The sequence below is a fragment of the Drosophila miranda genome, assembly GCF_003369915.1.
Source record: "Drosophila miranda strain MSH22 chromosome Y unlocalized genomic scaffold, D.miranda_PacBio2.1 Contig_Y3_pilon, whole genome shotgun sequence".
In the NCBI taxonomy this organism is placed as follows: domain Eukaryota; kingdom Metazoa; phylum Arthropoda; class Insecta; order Diptera; family Drosophilidae; genus Drosophila; species Drosophila miranda.
Window position 1 is genome coordinate 3,532,428 of NW_022881625.1, and position 19,127 is coordinate 3,551,554.

Here is a 19,127-nt window from a genome sequence, read left to right on the forward strand (position 1 = left end):
GGTCTGCCAACGCTACAATAGATTTAAAAACGTATATCACTGTGATATCGGATCTATATATTTACCAGCAGACTGCTGACAGAGAGGGCTGCTTTTTGCGCCTGAATTACAGATAGACCGCTGCGCACTTTCAACATTTTGCTTGTTAGGAACTTAATTCATTTACTGCAGGAGCTATACTGCTAAATCATTCCATTAGCTAGATATTTGAAAGGCCTGCGAGAGCTTTGTTGCAAAAAGAGCTGACCGATCTTTTTTTTTTTTTTTGGTTCGGTTGTCCTTCTTGAAGGTAATTTAATTTTTATTGGGCCAACATCGAAAATAAATGAAACAGAGATAAACAGATAAAGGTACAAAAAATGAAATCAAACATAAAACGCAAATAAAAATTCCAATAATCTCATCGTGGATTCGGCCACATGCGACTTTCACGTGGCGATGGGAGCTTCAATTGATTGCCAAATCGAGGCCTCTCCTCCTGATTGACCGCCTGCTTTGACGGTGTGTTGGCGGCCGACGCCACCGAATTGTGGTTTACGAGGACATGGCGAATTCGTGGCACAGCCACGCGATTGCGCTGATGCTGCGCCCCGCCGACGGGCAGCTCTGAGGAGCGATTCGAGCGTGTGCCAATGCTGCGTCTGCCCAATCCCCCGCTGCGACGCAATGTGTTGTCCAGGACGCGGACCCGCTTTAGTGGCGACTTGGACGCCTTCAGCTGGCTGTTGGCCAGCCGCTGTGCGGTAGACGGCGACGGGCGTATCGAATTCAGAGAGCTCATGAGGCTGCGCTTGGCGTTGGGAGTTCGATACCCCGAAGAGATACCCCTGATGGATTCAGTCGCTTGTGCAGATTCCCAGTGCTCTTGGTCATATTGGGAGTGATCAGCTGGATTGTTGGGGTCTTGCGCAACGACATTGTCGAGGTCGACATTGAGGACATGTTCTTCAAAGTTCGTGGCGTGCGAGAGGCCGACCGGCAGTCGGCGGTGGCATCATCAATTTGCTGCTGCTGCCCGTCCTCGTGGTGGGCGGGGCCTTCTTGCGAGCCGAGCTCTGCTTGCGGGCCGAGAACTATCCTCCCATTCGCCAGCCATCAGCTCCAGTATGTTCTCGCCATAAACCAGAAACGGGCCATGCGATTGCACCTCATAGGCGTGCACCAGTTCAGTGATCTGCTGCTCAATCTTGGGCAGCTTCGAGGTGATGGCCTTGCGTTCCTTTTCCTCTTTAAGGAACTGGCCGCCACGATTGTTGAAACGATTCGTCTCGTTGGCCTTTGCCTGTAGAGCCTGCATGCGGGACCAAAGTTCTGCACGGCTCTCGTACAGATCGAAAATCTCCTTGTTGCACGTGTAGAAGCTCTTCAGATCATCCAGCTCCAGCTTCGTTGTAATACTTATTGTAGTAGTTGGAGAAACGCTTGCGCTTCTGCTGGCTCTTGAGCGTTAGATCCCACCACTTGCTTATCTCGACGCGCAGCTGCTCGATGAACGTCTTGAGGTTCTGGCTGCGCAGTGCCTGGCAGCGCTGCAGCTCCGAATGGAGGATGTCATAGGTGCGCTGCGTATTCTCGGTGCACTCGCGCACTCGTCGCATGGCGCTCTCGTCCGTCTCCTGGAGGCGATCCCACAGCACGTAGATCTTCTCGCGCATGTCATGGATTTTGGAGCGCAGCTCCTGGATCTGCTCGGCATAACTGTTGCGCATCTGCCGCAGCCGCTCTAGTGTCTCTGTTGTTAGATTGTGGCTCAGATCGTTCAGTAGGCGATCCTCTGCATCGGTCTGGGGCATCAGCTTGAGCATCTTCATGTCATGCTTGATGGCCTTGCGCAGCTGGTCCAGCTCCGTCTGGCGCACTGCGCTCTGAGAGCGCAGGTTGTCGAGATGGTCGCGAAAGCCGTCCATCTCATCGGGCAGGGGCAGCGGGTCCGCCAGTAGAGGGAGCGGCACTGCGCCCAGCTCTCTGCAGAGCTGCTCCTGCTGGAGCAGCAGCTCCCCGATCTCCGCCCGACGTTTCGAGAGCTCCTCGCGCAGATGCTCAATGCTTTTGTCCAGCTTCAGCTGCCATATGATCAGTGGCACATCGTCGGGCCTCTGACCAATGTCCACCGTCTCATGGAGGAGTCGGGTGAGGTCGCTGGCCTCGGCTCGGAGTGCGGCTATGTCATCCAGGATGGCCGCCTGCTTCTCCCGCGACTCGGTCAGCAGATCCGTATAGAAATTATCCGCGTGCGCCTTGAGTTTGTGCACTCCACATTGAATGGAGCTGCTCCACATGCTCGCCAGTCATCTCAAGGATCTCTCCCTTGATGGAGGTTGGGTCAACCATAGCCAATAGGAATGGGTCTTGTATTCGCGAATGGAAGGAATTTATGTGATGTGTGCAGGATTTCGATTGCACAATGTGTTGCTCAAGGTAAATGCCTCCGCACAGATAAGTGACGCCTCTCGTGTTGGCACAAATTGCACAATGAAAATTTTGTGTGCTTGATTTGCCTCATGCCTCAAAGCACAAAACAAGTTGATTCTGATTGACGTGCGGCCAAAAAAACCCTTACTTTATATTGCAAATAAGTTCCTTCAAGGTTTTCCAGTTGTAAAGATAATTTAGGATGAGAAATGTGTTTACTGTTGGGCAAATTGATCAGGGAGGAGCGGAAAGCGTTCTCCGTGGGATGATTGAACTCGATGCTAAAGTTCCGAATGAGTCGAGCGATGCCCAGCTCGAGCTCCATGTCCACGATGCGCTTTCCAACGCACATCCGGGGTCCAAATCCAAAGGGCAAGAACACAAACGGATTCTTCAGCTTCAAGTCATTTGCCGGGCATTGCCCGTTGGAGTCTGTGGCGTTACGAATCCAACGTTCTGGCAGGAACTCAGCAGCCTTGGGGAAGTGCTCCTCGCTTGATAGCAAGCTCAGGGGAACCATCGACACACAGGTACCAGCTGGCACTTGGTATCCGCTCAAAACTCTGTCCCAATTGAGAAATCGGCCATTGCCGATGACCAAAGGATAGATCCGTTGTGACTCTTTGATGCAGGCACGTGGATTGGGAACGTTCTTCATCGATGCCTCAGTGAATTCGGAGTCCTTCTCGGGTAGAACCTTCATCACCTCTTCTCGGAGTACGGCCTGCTTCTCCGGATTCTTGGCAAGGCACAGCAAGGCCGCTGTAAAGGTACTTGAGGTCTGGAAAAAAAGGATTTATGAGATAAGGGTAAGTATGAGAACAACAGACTACGTACGGTATCCACTCCGGCCATTAGCATGTCCATGGCCATAACCGTCGCCACCTTTTTGTCGATCTTGAGCAGCTTTTCCAGTACATTCTGCTCGCTCTCAGGGCGGACAACACCCTCCTTGGCCTCTTTCTCTAGACGCTCTATTGCTTCGTCTACATACGCTGAAGTTATTTCTTGAACGCCATCTAGGGACTTCATTAGCTTCATTAGCTTGGGTGTTTTAACGTAACGCCAGATGGAGGGCTTCATCTCCAGATCGGCTGTTAATTCAAAAAAATCGTCCAGGTACTTGAAAAGTAACACAGCCTGGTCGTTATCGCCCGACTCTTTAAGCAGTACCAACTGCTTGTCCAGAGCCACCACAGAGACTGACTCGAGGGTCCACCGACTTATAACGTTTAAGAAATCATCTGGAGCTTCCTGGGTATCGATATCACGGAGTGCTTTAATACTGTGAAGGCGGGAGAACATACTTGAGCGTGAACAGGGATTTATTATCAGTCATACGCACCGTTGCACAAACTCCTGGTTCACATGGGACATCTTGTTATAGTTAAGCCGCACGTTCTTCGGCTGCATTAGGACAGGATTTACAGCCGATCGTAAGTCGCTCCAGGTTTTTCCTTGTGTGGGTAAAGCTCCCTCCTTTCCCTGGAAGAAATCCTTTCTATGAGTCTTCCGATGATAGCGAAGAGTATCGCTGCCAGGCCGATGCGGCCACACTCCTTCGTTCCGGAACACGATCTCGAAGTCCTTGGGATTGTGAGTCATCAGGTATGACGTACCTCCCATCATACCTGGTAAATATAATATGTTTCCATAGTCGTCTTGCAAAGCTTTGAACAATTTCACAATGTCCAGTTTGCAATATTTTCCTCCAGGCATAAAATTCCGAACAGTAGACAGAAAAGTTGTACTAGGAATCTGATCAAAGGGACGAGCTTGTAGCCACTCTGCATCATTTCTGGGCTCTGCTACAGCTGCTGTGGTCTGCCAACGCTACAAGAGATTTAAAAACGTATATCACTGTGATATCGGATCTATATGTATACTATATATTTACCGGCAGACTGCTGACAGAGAGGGCTGCTTTTTGCGCCTGAAAAAAAGAGTTGCAAAAAAGAGCTGACCGATAACAGAGCGCAAACAGAACAAGAGAGAGAGAGAGAGTGCCAAAACACGTTCGCGGGAGCGTGCGAATGCCAAACAGAAATAATTGTAAACATTTGCCATATTTTTTTAATATAGACTGCTATTTGATCGACTATGTTATACCTTCTACGGAATATTTAGGAATATAGTATTATGATTGATCTGACTCTAAATGAAATGAAACAAATAAATCGCCATAATTATGGCATCAGATTTTTTGGACAAATTTAATTTATTGGGCATGGAATGGTCGGTAGACTGCCGAAAGTTTTGGGTTGATAATAATATAAACAAGCTAATCTTTAGCGCTTTTTTATATCTTGTTTTTTTTTTTTTTTGGTTCGGTTGTCCTTCTTGAAGGTAATTTAATTTTTATTGGGCCAACATCGAAAATAAATGAAACAGAGATAAACAGATAAAGGTACAAAAAATGAAATCAAACATAAAACGCAAATAAAAATTCCAATAATCTCATCGTGGATTCGACCACATGCGACTTTCACGTGGCGATGGGAGCTTCAATTGATTGCCAAATCGAGGCCTCTCCTCCTGATTGACCGCCTGCTTTGACGGTGTTGGCGGCCGACGCCACCGAATTGTGGTTTACGAGGACATGGCGAATTCGTGGCACAGCCACGCGATTGCGCTGATGCTGAGCCCCGCCTGCAGCACTGAGGAGCGACTCGTGGGCACCAATTCTTCATAGGAGATCCCGGCTCATCGGTCATATACTCGGAATCGCTGGGCGATCTTGTATCCGGCACCGCTGATTTTGTGCGTGGCTTCTTGCTCGAGCGTGTGCCAATGCTGCGTCTGCCCAATCCCCCGCTGCGACGCAATGTTGTCCAGGACGCGGACCCGCTTTAGTGGCGACTTGGACGCCTTCAGCTGGCTGTTGGCCAGCCGCTGTGCGGTAGACGGCGACGGGCTTATCGAATTCAGAGAGCTCATGAGGCTGCGCTTGGCGTTGGGAGTCCGATACCCCGAAGAGCTGGCGGCTGCTGATGGATTAAGTCGCTTGTGCAGATTCCCAGTGCTCTTGGTCATATTGGGAGTGATCAGCATCGAAAATCTCCTTGTTGCACGTGTAGAAGCTCTTCAGATCATCCAGCTCCAGCTCGTGCAGCTTCAACAGGTCTTCGTTGTAATACTTATTGTAGTAGTTGGAGAAACGCTTGCGCTCCTGCTGGCTCTTGAGCGTTAGATCCCACCACTTGCTTATCTCCACGCGCAGCTGCTCGATGAACGTCTTGAGGTTCTGGCTGCGCAGTGCCTGGCAGCGCTGCAGCTCCATATGGAAGATGTCATAGGTGCGCTGCGTATTCTCGGTGCACTCGCGCACTCGTCGCATGGCGCTCTCGTCCGTCTCCTGGAGGCGATCCCACAGCACGTAGATCTTCTCGCGCATGTCATGGATTTTGGAGCGCAGCTCCTGGATCTGCTCGGCATAACTGTTGCGCATCTGCCGCAGCCGCTCTAGTGTCTCTGGTGTTAGATTGTGGCTCAGATCGTTCAGTAGGCGATCCTCTGCATCGGTCTGGGGCATCGGCTCGAGCATCTTCATGCCATGCTTGATGGCCTTGCGCAGCTGGTCCAGCTCCGTCTGGCGCACTGCGCGCTGAGAGCGCAGGTTGTTGAGATGGTCGCGAAAGCCGTCCATCTCATCGGGCAGGGGCAGCGGGTCCGCCAGTAGAGGGAGCGGCAGTGCTTCGCAGAGCTGCTCCTGCTGGAGCAGCAGCTCCCCGATCTCCGCCCGACGTTTCGAGAGCTCCTCGCGCAGATGCTCAATGCTTTTGTCCAGCTTCAGCTGCCATATGATCAGTGGCACATCGTCGGGCCTCTGACCAATGTCCACCGTCTCATGGAGGAGTCGGGTGAGGTCGCTGGCCTCGGCTCGGAGTGCGGCTATGTCATCCAGGATGGCCGCCTGCTTCTCCCGCGACTCGGTCAGCAGATCCGTATAGAAATTATCCGCGTGCGCCTTGAGTTTGTGCAGAAAGTCCTCGCATGTCTTCGGCTCGAACATGAGGGACCACATTGAATGGAGCTGCTCCACATGCTCGCCAGTCATCTCAAGTATCTCTCCCTTGATGGAGGTTTGGTCAACCATAGCCAATAGGAATGGGTCTTGTATTCGCGAATGGAAGGAATTTATGTGATGTGTGCAGGATTTCGATTGCACAATGTGTTGCTCAAGGAAAATGCCTCCGCACAGATAAGTGACGCCTCTCGTGTTGGCACAAATTGCACAATGAAAATTTTGTGTGCTTGACTTGCCTCATGCCTCAAAGCACAAAACAAGTTGATTCTGATTGACGTGCGGCCAAAAAAACACCTACTTTATATTGCAAATACGTTCCTTCAAGGTTTTCCAGTTGTAAAGATAATTTAGGATGAGAAATGTGTTTACTGTTGGGCAAATTGATCAGGGAGGAGCGGAAAGCGTTCTCCGTGGGATGATTGAACTCGATGCTAAAGTTCCGAATGAGTCGAGCGATGCCCAGCTCGAGCTCCATGTCCACGATGCGCTTTCCAACGCACATCCGGGGTCCAAATCCGAAGGGCAAGAACACAAACGGATTCTTCAGCTTCAAGTCATTTGCCGGGCATTGCCCGTTGGAGTCTGTGGCGTTACGAATCCAACGTTCTGGCAGGAACTCAGCAGCCTTGGGGAAGTGCTCCTCGCTTGATAGCAAGCTCAGGGGAACCATCGACACACAGGTACCAGCTGGCACTTGGTATCCGCTCAAAACGCTGTCCTGATTGAGAAATCGGCCATTGCCGATGACCAAAGGATAGATCCGTTGTGACTGTTTGATGCAGGCACGTGGATAGGGAACGTTCTTCATCGATGCCTCAGTGAATTCGGAGTCCTTCTCGGGTAGAACCTTCATCACCTCTTCTCGGAGTACGGCCTGCTTCTCCGGATTCTTGGCAAGGCACAGCAAGGCCGCTGTAAAGGTACTTGAGGTCTGGAAAAAAAGGATGTATGAGATAAGGGTAAGTATGAGAACAACAGACTACGTACGGTATCCACTCCGGCCATTAGCATGTCCATGGCCATGATTGTGGCCACCTTCTTGTCGACCTTGAGCAGCTTTTCCAGTACACTCTGCTCGTTCTCAGGACGGACAACACCCTCTTTGGCTTCCTTCTCCAATCGTTTTACCGCCTCATCAATATATGTCGATATAATGTACAGAATGGTGTCGAGAATGTTCATAATTTTCATCAGTTTGGGCGTTTTGAACATGCGCCAGGCGAAGGGCTTCAGCTCCAGATCAGCAGATACTTTAAAGAAATCTTCCAAGAGGTGGAAAAGCTTTGTGGCTTCGATCCTTTTGTTCGACTCCTTCAGCAGTCCCAACTGCCTGTCCAATGTCACGAAGGAGACTGACTCCAGGGTCCAGCGATTGATGGTGTCTATGAAGTTATCAAGAACCTCTAGAGTGCTGGCATCACGGATGGCTTTAATGCTTTAAATGGAAAACAGTTTTTAAGTATTTAAAGAAACACATTTGTGGAATGGCCTACCGCTGCACAAATTCCTGATTGACCTGGGACATTTTCTTGTAGTAAAGCCTCGCGTTCTTGGGCTGCATGAGGACTGGATTTACAGCCGATCGAAAGTCGCCCCACGACTTTCCCTGGGTGGGTGCGACGCCCTCGACGCCCTGAAAGAAATCCTTTCTGTGCGTCTGCCGATGGTACAAAAGAGCGTCGGCGCCAGGCCGATTTGGCCACGTGCCCTCGTGCCGGAATACTACCTCGAAGTCCTTGGGATTGTGTGTACTCAACATGGGAGGTCCTCCCATGATGCCTGGCACAACATGAATGCTGCCATAGTCTTCGCGCATGGCCATTATCAACTCCGCAAGGTCCTTGTTCTTATATTTACCCCCTGGCATGAACATTTTGGGAATCAGAGATATCAAATTGGCCCGAGGCACCTGCCTGAAGGGACGCGCCTGCTGCCACTCTGCATCGTCTCGGGTTAGAGCTGCAGCAGCTGTGGTCTGCCGGCGCTGGAAATGATCGGTATTGAGGCATTTTACATACCAAATCATTGCCAGCTTCTATCCTCTAACCTGCTGTCCACTGAAAGAGACGGCCGCCACTTGCTTGTGAGCTACGGCAATTCCACTACGGATTTTCAACATATTTTTGCCTTTTCTATGATCTTAACTCGTCCGCAACAAAAACTCAACTGAGGCGCAGAAAAGGCGATTTGGTAAAGTTCGCATAAATATTACGCAATGAAATCATTGCAGGAATTGATTAAAGAGATGAAAAATCATTCGTATAATCATAATATAAGTAATATGGAATTACTTTTGATGTGCAGGAATTAAAGTTCAGTTTATCGATATTTTAATAGCTATTCAATCGCCATGTTTAACGCAAAAATGATTGTAACTTTTAAGGGAATCAATTTTCTATAGGATTTTTTTCCATTTTTTAAACGAAGTCAAATAAAATATACCCCACTATTCCCTAGAAAATGTTTGAGTATCATGATGACTTGCAAATATGATATCTAATCAGTTGCACAACTGATTATAAATTTGCTGGTAAACAATTATATACCGGTTCTACAGCACTTACCAAGAGATATGAGCACTTCAATTGTTGGGAAAGGTAAGCTTTCCATGTCAACAATTCAGAGCCTTATTGATGTTTATGTTTGTAGGTTTTACATGTTTAAAGGTAGGTCTGAAACAGGACCAATATCAAAACGTCGTTCATATGATAGCTATATAATGTGGTTCCTTATTGATTTTTATTTTTGTAGGTTCTACATGTTCAAAGGTAGATCCTCTTCCATGCCATTATCAATACTTCGTTCTCTATGACAGCTATTAATATTGTCGTTCCTTATATATGTTTATATTTGTAGGTTCTATCGATACTTCGTTTATATGTCATTCGATGTGCTCTGTTTCGACGAATGATCTGTGTATTCATGAAACTTAATGAGCTTCAAAACTGAGAGACTAGTTTGAATAGAAACAGGTATAAGATGGATAGACGGACATGGCTAAATCGACTTGCATATTCATCTAGGAATATAGTATTATGATTGATCTGACTCTCAATGAAATGAAACAAATAAATCGCCATAATTATGGCATCAGATTTTTTGGCCAAATTTAATTTATTGGGCATGGAATGGTCGGTAGACTGCCGAAAGTCTTGGGCCTGATAATAATATAAACAAGCTAATCTTTAGCGCTTTTTTATATCTTGTTATTTTTTTTTTGGTTCGGTTGTCCTTCTTGAAGGTAATTTAATTTTTATTGGGCCAACATCGAAAATAAATGAAACAGAGATAAACAGATAAAGGTACAAAAAATGAAATCAAACATAAAATGCAAATAAAAATTCCAATAATCTCATCGTGGATTCGACCACATGCGACTTTCACGTGGCGATGGGAGCTTCAATTGATTGCCAAATCGAGGCCTCTCCTCCTGATTGACCGCCTGCTTTGACGGTGTGTTGGCGGCCGACGCCACCGAATTGTGGTTTACGAGGACATGGCGAATTCGTGGCACAGCCACGCGATTGCGCTGATGCTGAGCCCCGCCGACGGGCAGCACTGAGGAGCGACTCGTGGGCACCAATTCTTCATAGGAGATCCCGGCTTCGCGGTCATTTTCAGTGGTCTCATCGGTCATATACTCGGAATCGCTGGGCGATCTTGTATCCGGCACCGCTGATTTTGTGCGTGGCTTCTTGTTCGAGCGTGTGCCAATGCTGCGTCTGCCCAATCCCCCGCTGCGACGCAATGTGTTGTCCAGGACGCGGACCCGCTTTAGTGGCGACTTGGACGCCTTCAGCTGGCTGTTGGCCAGCCGCTGTGCGGTAGACGGCGACGGGCGTATCGAATTCAGAGAGCTCATGAGGCTGCGCTTGGCGTTGGGAGTCCGATACCCCGAAGAGCTGGCGGCTGCTGATGGATTCAGTCGCTTGTGCAGATTCCCAGTGCTCTTGGTCATATTGGGAGTGATCAGCTGGATTGTTGGGGTCTTGCGCAACGACATTGTCGAGGGCGACATTGAGGACATGATCTTCAAAGTTCGGGGCGTGCGAGGGGCCGTTGAACCGGCAGTCGGCGGTGGCATCATCAATTTGCTGCTGCTGCCCGTCCTCGTGGTGGGCGGGGCCTTCTTGCGGGCCGAGCTCTGCTTGGCCTGCCGATAGTTCTCCCATTCGCCAGCCATCAGCTCCAGTATGTTCTCGCCATAAACCAGAAACGGGCCATGCGATTGCAACTCATAGGCGTCCACCAGTGCAGTGATCTGCTGCTCAATCTTGGGCAGCTTCGAGGTGATGGCCTTGCGTTCCTTTTCCTCTTTAAGGAGCTGGCCGCCACGATTGTTGAAACGATTCGGCTCGTTGGCCTTTGCCTCTAGAGTCTGCAAGCGGGACCAAAGTTCTGCACGGCTCTCGTACAGATCGAAAATCTCCTTGTTGCACGTGTAGAAGCTCTTCAGATCATCCAGCTCCAGCTCGTGCAGCTCCAACAGATCTTCGTTGTAATACTTATTGTAGTAGTTGGAGAAACGCTTGCGCTCCTGCTGGCTCTTGAGCGTTAGATCCCACCACATGCTTATCTCGAATCGCAGCTGCTCGATGAACGTCTTGAGGTTCTGGCTGCGCAGTGCCTGGCAGCGCTGCAGCTCCGAATGGAGGATGTCATAGGTGCGCTGCGTATTCTCGGTGCACTCGCGCACTCGTCGCATGGCGCTCTCGTCCGTCTCCTGGAGGCGATCCCACAGCACGTAGATCTTCTCGCGCATGTCATGGATTTTGGAGCGCAGCTCCTGGATCTGCTCGGCATAACTGTTGCGCATCTGCCGCAGCCGCTCTAGTGTCTCTGGTGTTAGATTGTGGCTCAGATCGTTCAGTAGGCGATCCTCTGCATCGGTCTGGGGCATCGGCTCGAGCATCTTCATGCCATGCTTGATGGCCTTGCGCAGCTGGTCCAGCTCCGTCTGGCGCACTGCGCGCTGAGAGCGCAGGTTGTTGAGATGGTCGCGAAAGCCGTCCATCTCATCGGGCAGGGGCAGCGGGTCCGCCAGTAGAGGGAGCGGCAGTGCTTCGCAGAGCTGCTCCTGCTGGAGCAGCAGCTCCCCGATCTCCGCCCGACGTTTCGAGAGCTCCTCGCGCAGATGCTCAATGCTTTTGTCCAGCTTCAGCTGCCATATGATCAGTGGCACATCGTCGGGCCTCTGACCAATGTCCACCGTCTCATGGAGGAGTCGGGTGAGGTCGCTGGCCTCGGCTCGGAATGCGGCTATGTCATCCAGGATGGCCGCCTGCTTCTTCCGCGACTCGGTCAGCAGATCCGTATAGAAATTATCCGCGTGCGCCTTGAGTTTGTGCAGAAAGTCCTCGCATGTCTTCGGCTCGAACATGAGGAACCACATTGAATGGAGCTGCTCCACATGCTCGCCAGTCATCTCAAGGATCTCTCCCTTGATGGAGGTTGGGTCAACCATAGCCAATAGGAATGGGTCTTGTATTCGCGAATGGAAGGAATTTATGTGATGTGTGCAGGATTTCGATTGCACAATGTGTTGCTCAAGGAAAATGCCTCCGCACAGATAAGTGACGCCTCTCGTGCTGGCACAAATTGCACAATGAAAATTTTGTGTGCTTGATTTGCCTTATGCCTCAAAGTACAAAACAAGTTGATTCTGATTGACGTGCGGCCAAAAAAACACCTACTTTATATTGCAAATAAGTTCCTTCAAGGTTTTCCAGTTGTAAAGATAATTTTGGATGAGAAATGTGTTTACTGTTGGGCAAATTGATCAGGGAGGAGCGGAAAGCGTTCTCCGTGGGATGATTGAACTCGATGCTAAAGTTCCGAATGAGTCGAGCGATGCCCAGCTCGAGCTCCATGTCCACGATGCGCTTTCCAACGCACATCCGGGGTCCAAATCCGAAGGGCAAGAACACAAACGGATTCTTCAGCTTCAAGTCATTTGCCGGGCATTGCCGTTGGAGTCTGTGGCGTTACGAATCCAACGTTCTGGCAGGAACTCAGCAGCCTTGGGGAAGTGCTCCTCGCTTGATAGCAAGCTCAGGGGAACCATCGACACACAGGTACCAGCTGGCACTTGGTATCCGCTCAAAACGCTGTCCCGATTGAGAAATCGGCCATTGCCGATGACCAAAGGATAGATCCGTTGTGACTGTTTGATGCAGGCACGTGGATAGGGAACGTTCTTCATCGATGCCTCAGTGAATTCGGAGTCCTTCTCGGGTAGAACCTTCATCACCTCTTCTCGGAGTACGGCCTGCTTCTCCGGATTCTTGGCAAGGCACAGCAAGGCCGCTGTAAAGGTACTTGAGGTCTGGAAAAAAAGGATGTATGAGATAAGGGTAAGTATGAGAACAACAGACTACGTACGGTATCCACTCCGGCCATTAGCATGTCCATGGCCATAACCGTCGCCACCTTTTTGTCGATCTTGAGCAGCTTTTCCAGTACACTCTGCTCGCTCTCAGGGCGGACAACACCCTCCTTGGCCTCTTTCTCTAGACGCTCTATAGCTTCGTCTACATACGCTGAAGTTATTTCTTGAACGCCATCTAGGGACTTCATTAGCTTCATTAGCTTGGGTGTTTTAACGTAACGCCAGATGGAGGGCTTCATCTCCAGATCGGCTGTTAATTCAAAAAAATCGTCCAGGTACTTGAAAAGTAACACAGCCTGGTCGTTATCGCCCGACTCTTTGAGCAGTCCCAACTGCTTGTCCAGAGCCACCACAGAGACTGACTCGAGGGTCCACCGATTTATAACGTTTAAGAAATCATCTGGAGCTTCCTGGGTATCGATATCACGGAGTGCTTTAATACTGTGAAGGGGGAGAACATACTTGAGCGTAAACAGGGATTTATTATCAGTCATACGCACCGTTGCACAAACTCCTGGTTCACTTGGGACATCTTCTTATAGTAAAGCCGCACGTTCTTCGGCTGCATTAGGACAGGATTTACAGCCGATCGAAAGTCGCTCCAGGTTTTTCCTTGTGTGGGTAAAGCTCCCTCCACTCCCTGGAAGAAATCCTTTCTATGAGTCTTCCGATGATAGCGAAGAGTATCGCTGCCAGGCCGATGCGGCCTCCTTCGTTCCGGAACACGACCTCGAAGTCCTTGGGATTGTGAGTCATCAGGTATGACGTACCTCCCATCATACCTGGTAAATATAATATGTTTCCATAGTCGTCTTGCAAAGCTTTGAACAATTTCACAATGTCCAGTTTGCTATATTTTCCTCCAGGCATAAAATTCCGAACAGTAGACAGAAAAGTTGTACTAGGAATCTGATCAAAGGGACGAGCTTGTAGCCACTCTGCATCATTTCTGGGCTCTGCTACAGCTGCTGTGGTCTGCCAACGCTACAAGAGATTTAAAAACGTATATCACTGTGATATCGGATCTATATGTATACTATATATTTACCAGCGGACTGCTGACAGAGAGGGCTGCTTTTTGCGCCTGAATTATAGATAGACCGCTGCGCACTTTCAACATTTTGCTTGTTAGGAACTTAATTCATTCACTGCCAGAGCTATACTGCTAAATCATTCCATTAGCTAGCTATTTGAAAGGCCTGCGAGAGCTTTGTTGCAAAAAGAGCTGACCGATAACAGAGCGCAAACAGAACAAGAGAGAGAGAGAGTGCCAAAACACGTTCGCGGGAGCGTGCGAATGCCAAACAGAAATAATTGTAAACATTTGCCATATTTTTTTAATATAGACTGCTATTTGATCGACTATGTTATACCTTCTACGGAATATTTAGGAATATAGTATTATGATTGATCTGACTCTCAATGAAATGAAACAAATAAATCGCCATAATTATGGCATCAGATTTTTTGGCCAAATTTAATTTATTGGGCATGGAATGGTCGGTAGACTGCCGAAAGTTTTGGGCCTGATAATAATATAAACAAGCTAATCTTTAGCGCTTTTTTATATCTTGTTATTTTTTTTTTGGTTCGGTTGTCCTTCTTGAAGGTAATTTAATTTTTATTGGGCCAACATCGAAAATAAATGAAACAGAGATAAACAGATAAAGGTACAAAAAATGAAATCAAACATAAAACGCAAATAAAAATTCCAATAATCTCATCGTGGATTCGACCACATGCGACTTTCACGTGGCGATGGGAGCTTCAATTGATTGCCAAATCGAGGCCTCTCCTCCTGATTGACCGCCTGCTTTGACGGTGTGTTGGCGGCCGACGCCACCGAATTGTGGTTTACGAGACATGGCGAATTGTGGCACAGCCACGCGATTGCGCTGATGCTGAGCCCGCCGACGGGCAGCACTGAGGAGCGACTCGTGGGCACCAATTCTTCATAGGAGATCCCGGCTTCGCGGTCATTTTCAGTGGTCTCATCGGTCATATACTCGGAATCGCTGGGCGATCTTGTATCCGGCACCGCTGATTTTGTGCGTGGCTTCTTGTTCGAGCGTGTGCCAATGCTGCGTCTGCCCAATCCCCCGCTGCGACGCAATGTGTTGTCCAGGACGCGGACCCGCTTTAGTGGCGACTTGGACGCCTTCAGCTGGCTGTTGGCCAGCCGCTGTGCGGTAGACGGCGACGGGCGTATCGAATTCAGAGAGCTCATGAGGCTGCGCTTGGCGTTGGGAGTCCGATACCCCGAAGAGCTGGCGGCTGCTGATGGATTCAGTCGCTTGTGCAGATTCCCAGTGCTCTTGGTCATATTGGGAGTGATCAGCTGGATTGTTGGGGTCTTGCGCAACGACATTGTCGAGGTCGACATTGAGGACATGTTCTTCAAAGTTCGGGGCGTGCGAGGGGCCGTTGAACCGGCAGTCGGCGGTGGCATCATCAATTTGCTGCTGCTGCCCGTCCTCGTGGTGGGCGGGGCCTTCTTGCGGGCCGAGCTCTGCTTGGCCTGCCGATAGTTCTCCCATTCGCCAGCCATCAGCTCCAGTATGTTCTCGCCATAAACCAGAAACGGGCCATGCGATTGCACCTCATAGGCGTGCACCAGTTCAGTGATCTGCTGCTCAATCTTGGCAGCTTCGAGGTGATGGCCTTGCGTTCCTTTTCCTCTTTAAGGAACTGGCCGCCACGATTGTTGAAACGATTCGGCTCGTTGGCCTTTGCCTCTAGAGCCTGCATGCGGGACCAAAGTTCTGCACGGCTCTCGTACAGATCGAAAATCTCCTTGTTGCACGTGTAGAAGCTCTTCAGATCATCCAGCTCCAGCTCGTGCAGCTCCAACAGGTCTTCGTTGTAATACTTATTGTAGTAGTTGGAGAAACGCTTGCGCTCCTGCTGGCTCTTGAGCGTTAGATCCCACCACTTGCTTATCTCGACGCGCAGCTGCTCGATGAACGTCTTGAGGTTCTGGCTGCGCAGTGCCTGGCAGCGCTGCAGCTCCGAATGGAGGATGTCATAGGTGCGCTGCGTATTCTCGGTGCACTCGCGCACTCGTCGCATGGCGCTCTCGTCCGTCTCCTGGAGGCGATCCACAGCACGTAGATCTTCTCGCGCATGTCATGGATTTTGGAGCGCAGCTCCTGGATCTGCTCGGCATAACTGTTGCGCATCTGCCGCAGCCGCTCTAGTGTCTCTGGTGTTAGATTGTGGCTCAGATCGTTCAGTAGGCGATCCTCTGCATCGGTCTGGGGCATCAGCTCGAGCATCTTCATGTCATGCTTGATGGCCTTGCGCAGCTGGTCCAGCTCCGTCTGGCGCACTGCGCGCTGAGAGCGCAGGTTGTCGAGATGGTCGCGAAAGCCGTCCATCTCATCGGGCAGGGGCAGCGGGTCCGCCAGTAGAGGGAGCGGCAGTGCGCCCAGCTCTTCGCAGAGCTGCTCCTGCTGGAGCAGCAGCTCCCCGATCTCCGCCCGACGTTTCGAGAGCTCCTCGCGCAGATGCTCAATGCTTTTGTCCAGCTTCAGCTGCCATATGATCAGTGGCACATCGTCGGGCCTCTGACCAATGTCCACCGTCTCATGGAGGAGTCGGGTGAGGTCGCTGGCCTCGGCTCGGAGTGCGGCTATGTCATCCAGGATGGCCGCCTGCTTCTCCCGCGACTCGGTCAGCAGATCCGTATAGAAATTATCCGCGTGCGCCTTGAGTTTGTGCAGAAAGTCCTCGCATGTCTTCGGGTCGAACATGAGGACCACATTGAATGGAGCTGCTCCACATGCTCGCCAGTCATCTCAAGGATCTCTCCCTTGATGGAGGTTGGGTCAACCATAGCCAATAGGAATGGGTCTTGTATTCGCGAATGGAAGGAATTTATGTGATGTGTGCAGGATTTCGATTGCACAATGTGTTGCTCAAGGAAAATGCCTCGCACAGATAAGTGACGCCTCTCGTGTTGGCACAAATTGCACAATGAAAATTTTGTGTGCTTGATTTGCCTCATGCCTCAAAGCACAAAACAAGTTGATTCTGATTGACGTGCGGCCAAAAAAACACCTACTTTATATTGCAAATAAGTTCCTTCAAGGTTTTCCAGTTGTAAAGATAATTTAGGATGAGAAATGTGTTTACTGTTGGGCAAATTGATCAGGGAGGAGCGGAAAGCGTTCTCCGTGGGATGATTGAACTCGATGCTAAAGTTCCGAATGAGTCGAGCGATGCCCAGCTCGAGCTCCATGTCCACGATGCGCTTTCCAACGCACATCCGGGGTCCAAATCCGAAGGGCAAGAACACAAACGGATTCTTCAGCTTCAAGTCATTTGCCGGGCATTGCCCGTTGGAGTCTGTGGCGTTACGAATCCAACGTTCTGGCAGGAACTCAGCAGCCTTGGGGAAGTGCTCCTCGCTTGATAGCAAGCTCAGGGGAACCATCGACACACAGGTACCAGCTGGCACTTGGTATCCGCTCAAAACGCTGTCCCGATTGAGAAATCGGCCATTGCCGATGACCAAAGGATAGATCCGTTGTGACTCTTTGATGCAGGCACGTGATTGGGAACGTTCTTCATCGATGCCTCAGTGAATTCGGAGTCCTTCTCGGGTAGAACCTTCATCACCTCTTCTCGAAGTACGGCCTGCTTCTCCGGATTCTTGGCAAGGCACAGCAAGGCCGCTGTAAAGGTGCTTGAGGTCTGGAAAAAAAGGATGTATGAGATAAGGGTAAGTATGAGAACAACAGACTACGTACGGTATCCACTCCGGCCATTAGCATGTCCATGGCCATAACCGTCGCCACCTTTTTGTCGATCTTGAGCAGCTTTTCCAGTACACTCTGCTCGCTCTCAGGGCGGACAACACCCTCCTTGGCCTCTTTCTCTAGACGCTCTATAGCTTCGTCTACATACGCTGAAGTTATTTCTTGAATGCCATCTAGGGACTTCATTAGCTTCATTAGCTTGGGTGTTTTAACGTAACGCCTGATGGAGGGCTTCATCTCCAGATCGGCTGTTAATTCAAAAAAATCGTCCAGGTACTTGAAAAGTAACACAGCCTGGTCGTTATCGCCCGACTCTTTGAGCAGTCCCAACTGCTTGTCCAGAGCCACCACAGAGACTGACTCGAGGGTCCACCGATTTATAACGTTTAAGAAATCATCTGGAGCTTCCTGGGTATCGATATCACGGAGTGCTTTAATACTGTGAAGGGGGAGAACATACTTGAGCGTAAACAGGGATTTATTATCAGTCATACGCACCGTTGCACAAACTCCTGGTTCACTTGGGACATCTTCTTATAGTAAAGCCGCACGTTCTTCGGCTGCATTAGGACAGGATTTACAGCCGATCGAAAGTCGCTCCAGGTTTTTCCTTGTGTGGGTAAAGCTCCCTCCACTCCCTGGAAGAAATCCTTTCTATGAGTCTTCCGATGATAGCGAAGAGTATCGCTGCCAGGCCGATGCGGCCACACTCCTTCGTTCAGGAACACGGCCTCGAAGTCCTTGGGATTGTGAGTCATCAGGTATGACGTACCTCCCATCATACCTGGTAAATATAATATGTTTCCATAGCCGTCTTGCAAAGCTTTGAACAATTTCACAATGTCCAGTTTGCTATATTTTCCTCCAGGCATAAAATTCCGAACAGTAGACAGAAAAGTTGTACTAGGAATCTGATCAAAGGGACGAGCTTGTATCCACTCTGCATCATTTCTGGGCTCTGCTACAGCTGCTGTGGTCTGCCAACGCTACAATAGATTTAAAAACGTATATCACTGTGATATCGGATCTATATGTATACTATATATTTACCAGCGGACTGCTGACAGAGAGGGCTGCTTTTTGCGCCTGAATTATAGATAGACCGCTGCGCACTTTCAACATTTTGCTTGTTAGGAACTTAATTCATTCACTGCCAGAGCTATACTGCAAATCATTCCATTAGCTAGCTATTTGAAAGGCCTGCGAGAGCTTTGTTGCAAAAAGAGCTGACCGATAACAGAGCACAAACAGAACAAGAGAGAGAGAGAGTGCCAAAACACGTTCGCGGGAGCGTGCGAATGCCAAACAGAAATAATTGTAAACATTTGCCATATTTTTTTAATATAGACTGCTATTTGATCGACTATGTTATACCTTCTACGGAATATTTAGGAATATAGTGTTATGATTGATCTGACTCTCAATGAAATGAAACAAATAAATCGCCATAATTATGGCATCAGATTTTTTGGCAAAATTTAATTTATTGGGCATGGAATGGTCGGTAGACTGCCAAAAGTTTTGGGCCTGATAATAATAT

General features: G+C 49.4%; 1 protein-coding gene and 2 pseudogenes across 1 annotated transcript; all 3 read right to left on the reverse strand.

Moving 5' to 3' along the window:
* Positions 1-831: 831 nt before the first annotated feature.
* On the reverse strand, positions 832-11,903 carry LOC117194398 (protein regulator of cytokinesis 1-like). Its single transcript, XM_033398974.1, has 2 exons — positions 10,566-11,903; positions 832-1,037 (listed from the first exon to the last, which is right to left on the reverse strand). The coding sequence occupies exons 1-2, from the start codon at positions 11,901-11,903 to the stop codon at positions 948-950; spliced, it is 1,428 nt and encodes a 475-aa protein (XP_033254865.1). The 3' UTR covers positions 832-947.
* A 160-nt stretch (positions 11,904-12,063) lies between these two features.
* LOC117194396 lies at positions 12,064-14,005 on the reverse strand (annotated as a pseudogene).
* A 2,882-nt stretch (positions 14,006-16,887) lies between these two features.
* LOC117194397 lies at positions 16,888-18,746 on the reverse strand (annotated as a pseudogene).
* Positions 18,747-19,127: the final 381 nt, after the last annotated feature.

Excerpts from the sequence above, each read along its gene's own strand:
- LOC117194398 (XM_033398974.1), bottom strand. The coding sequence starts at position 11,903 with ATGGTTGACCCAACCTCCATCAAGGGAGAGATCCTTGAGATGACTGGC. Across the intron at positions 1,038-10,565 it reads AGAGCTCGGCCCGCAAGAAG|GCCCCGCCCACCACGAGGAC; the intron begins GCCCCGCCCACC and ends GCTCGCAAGAAG.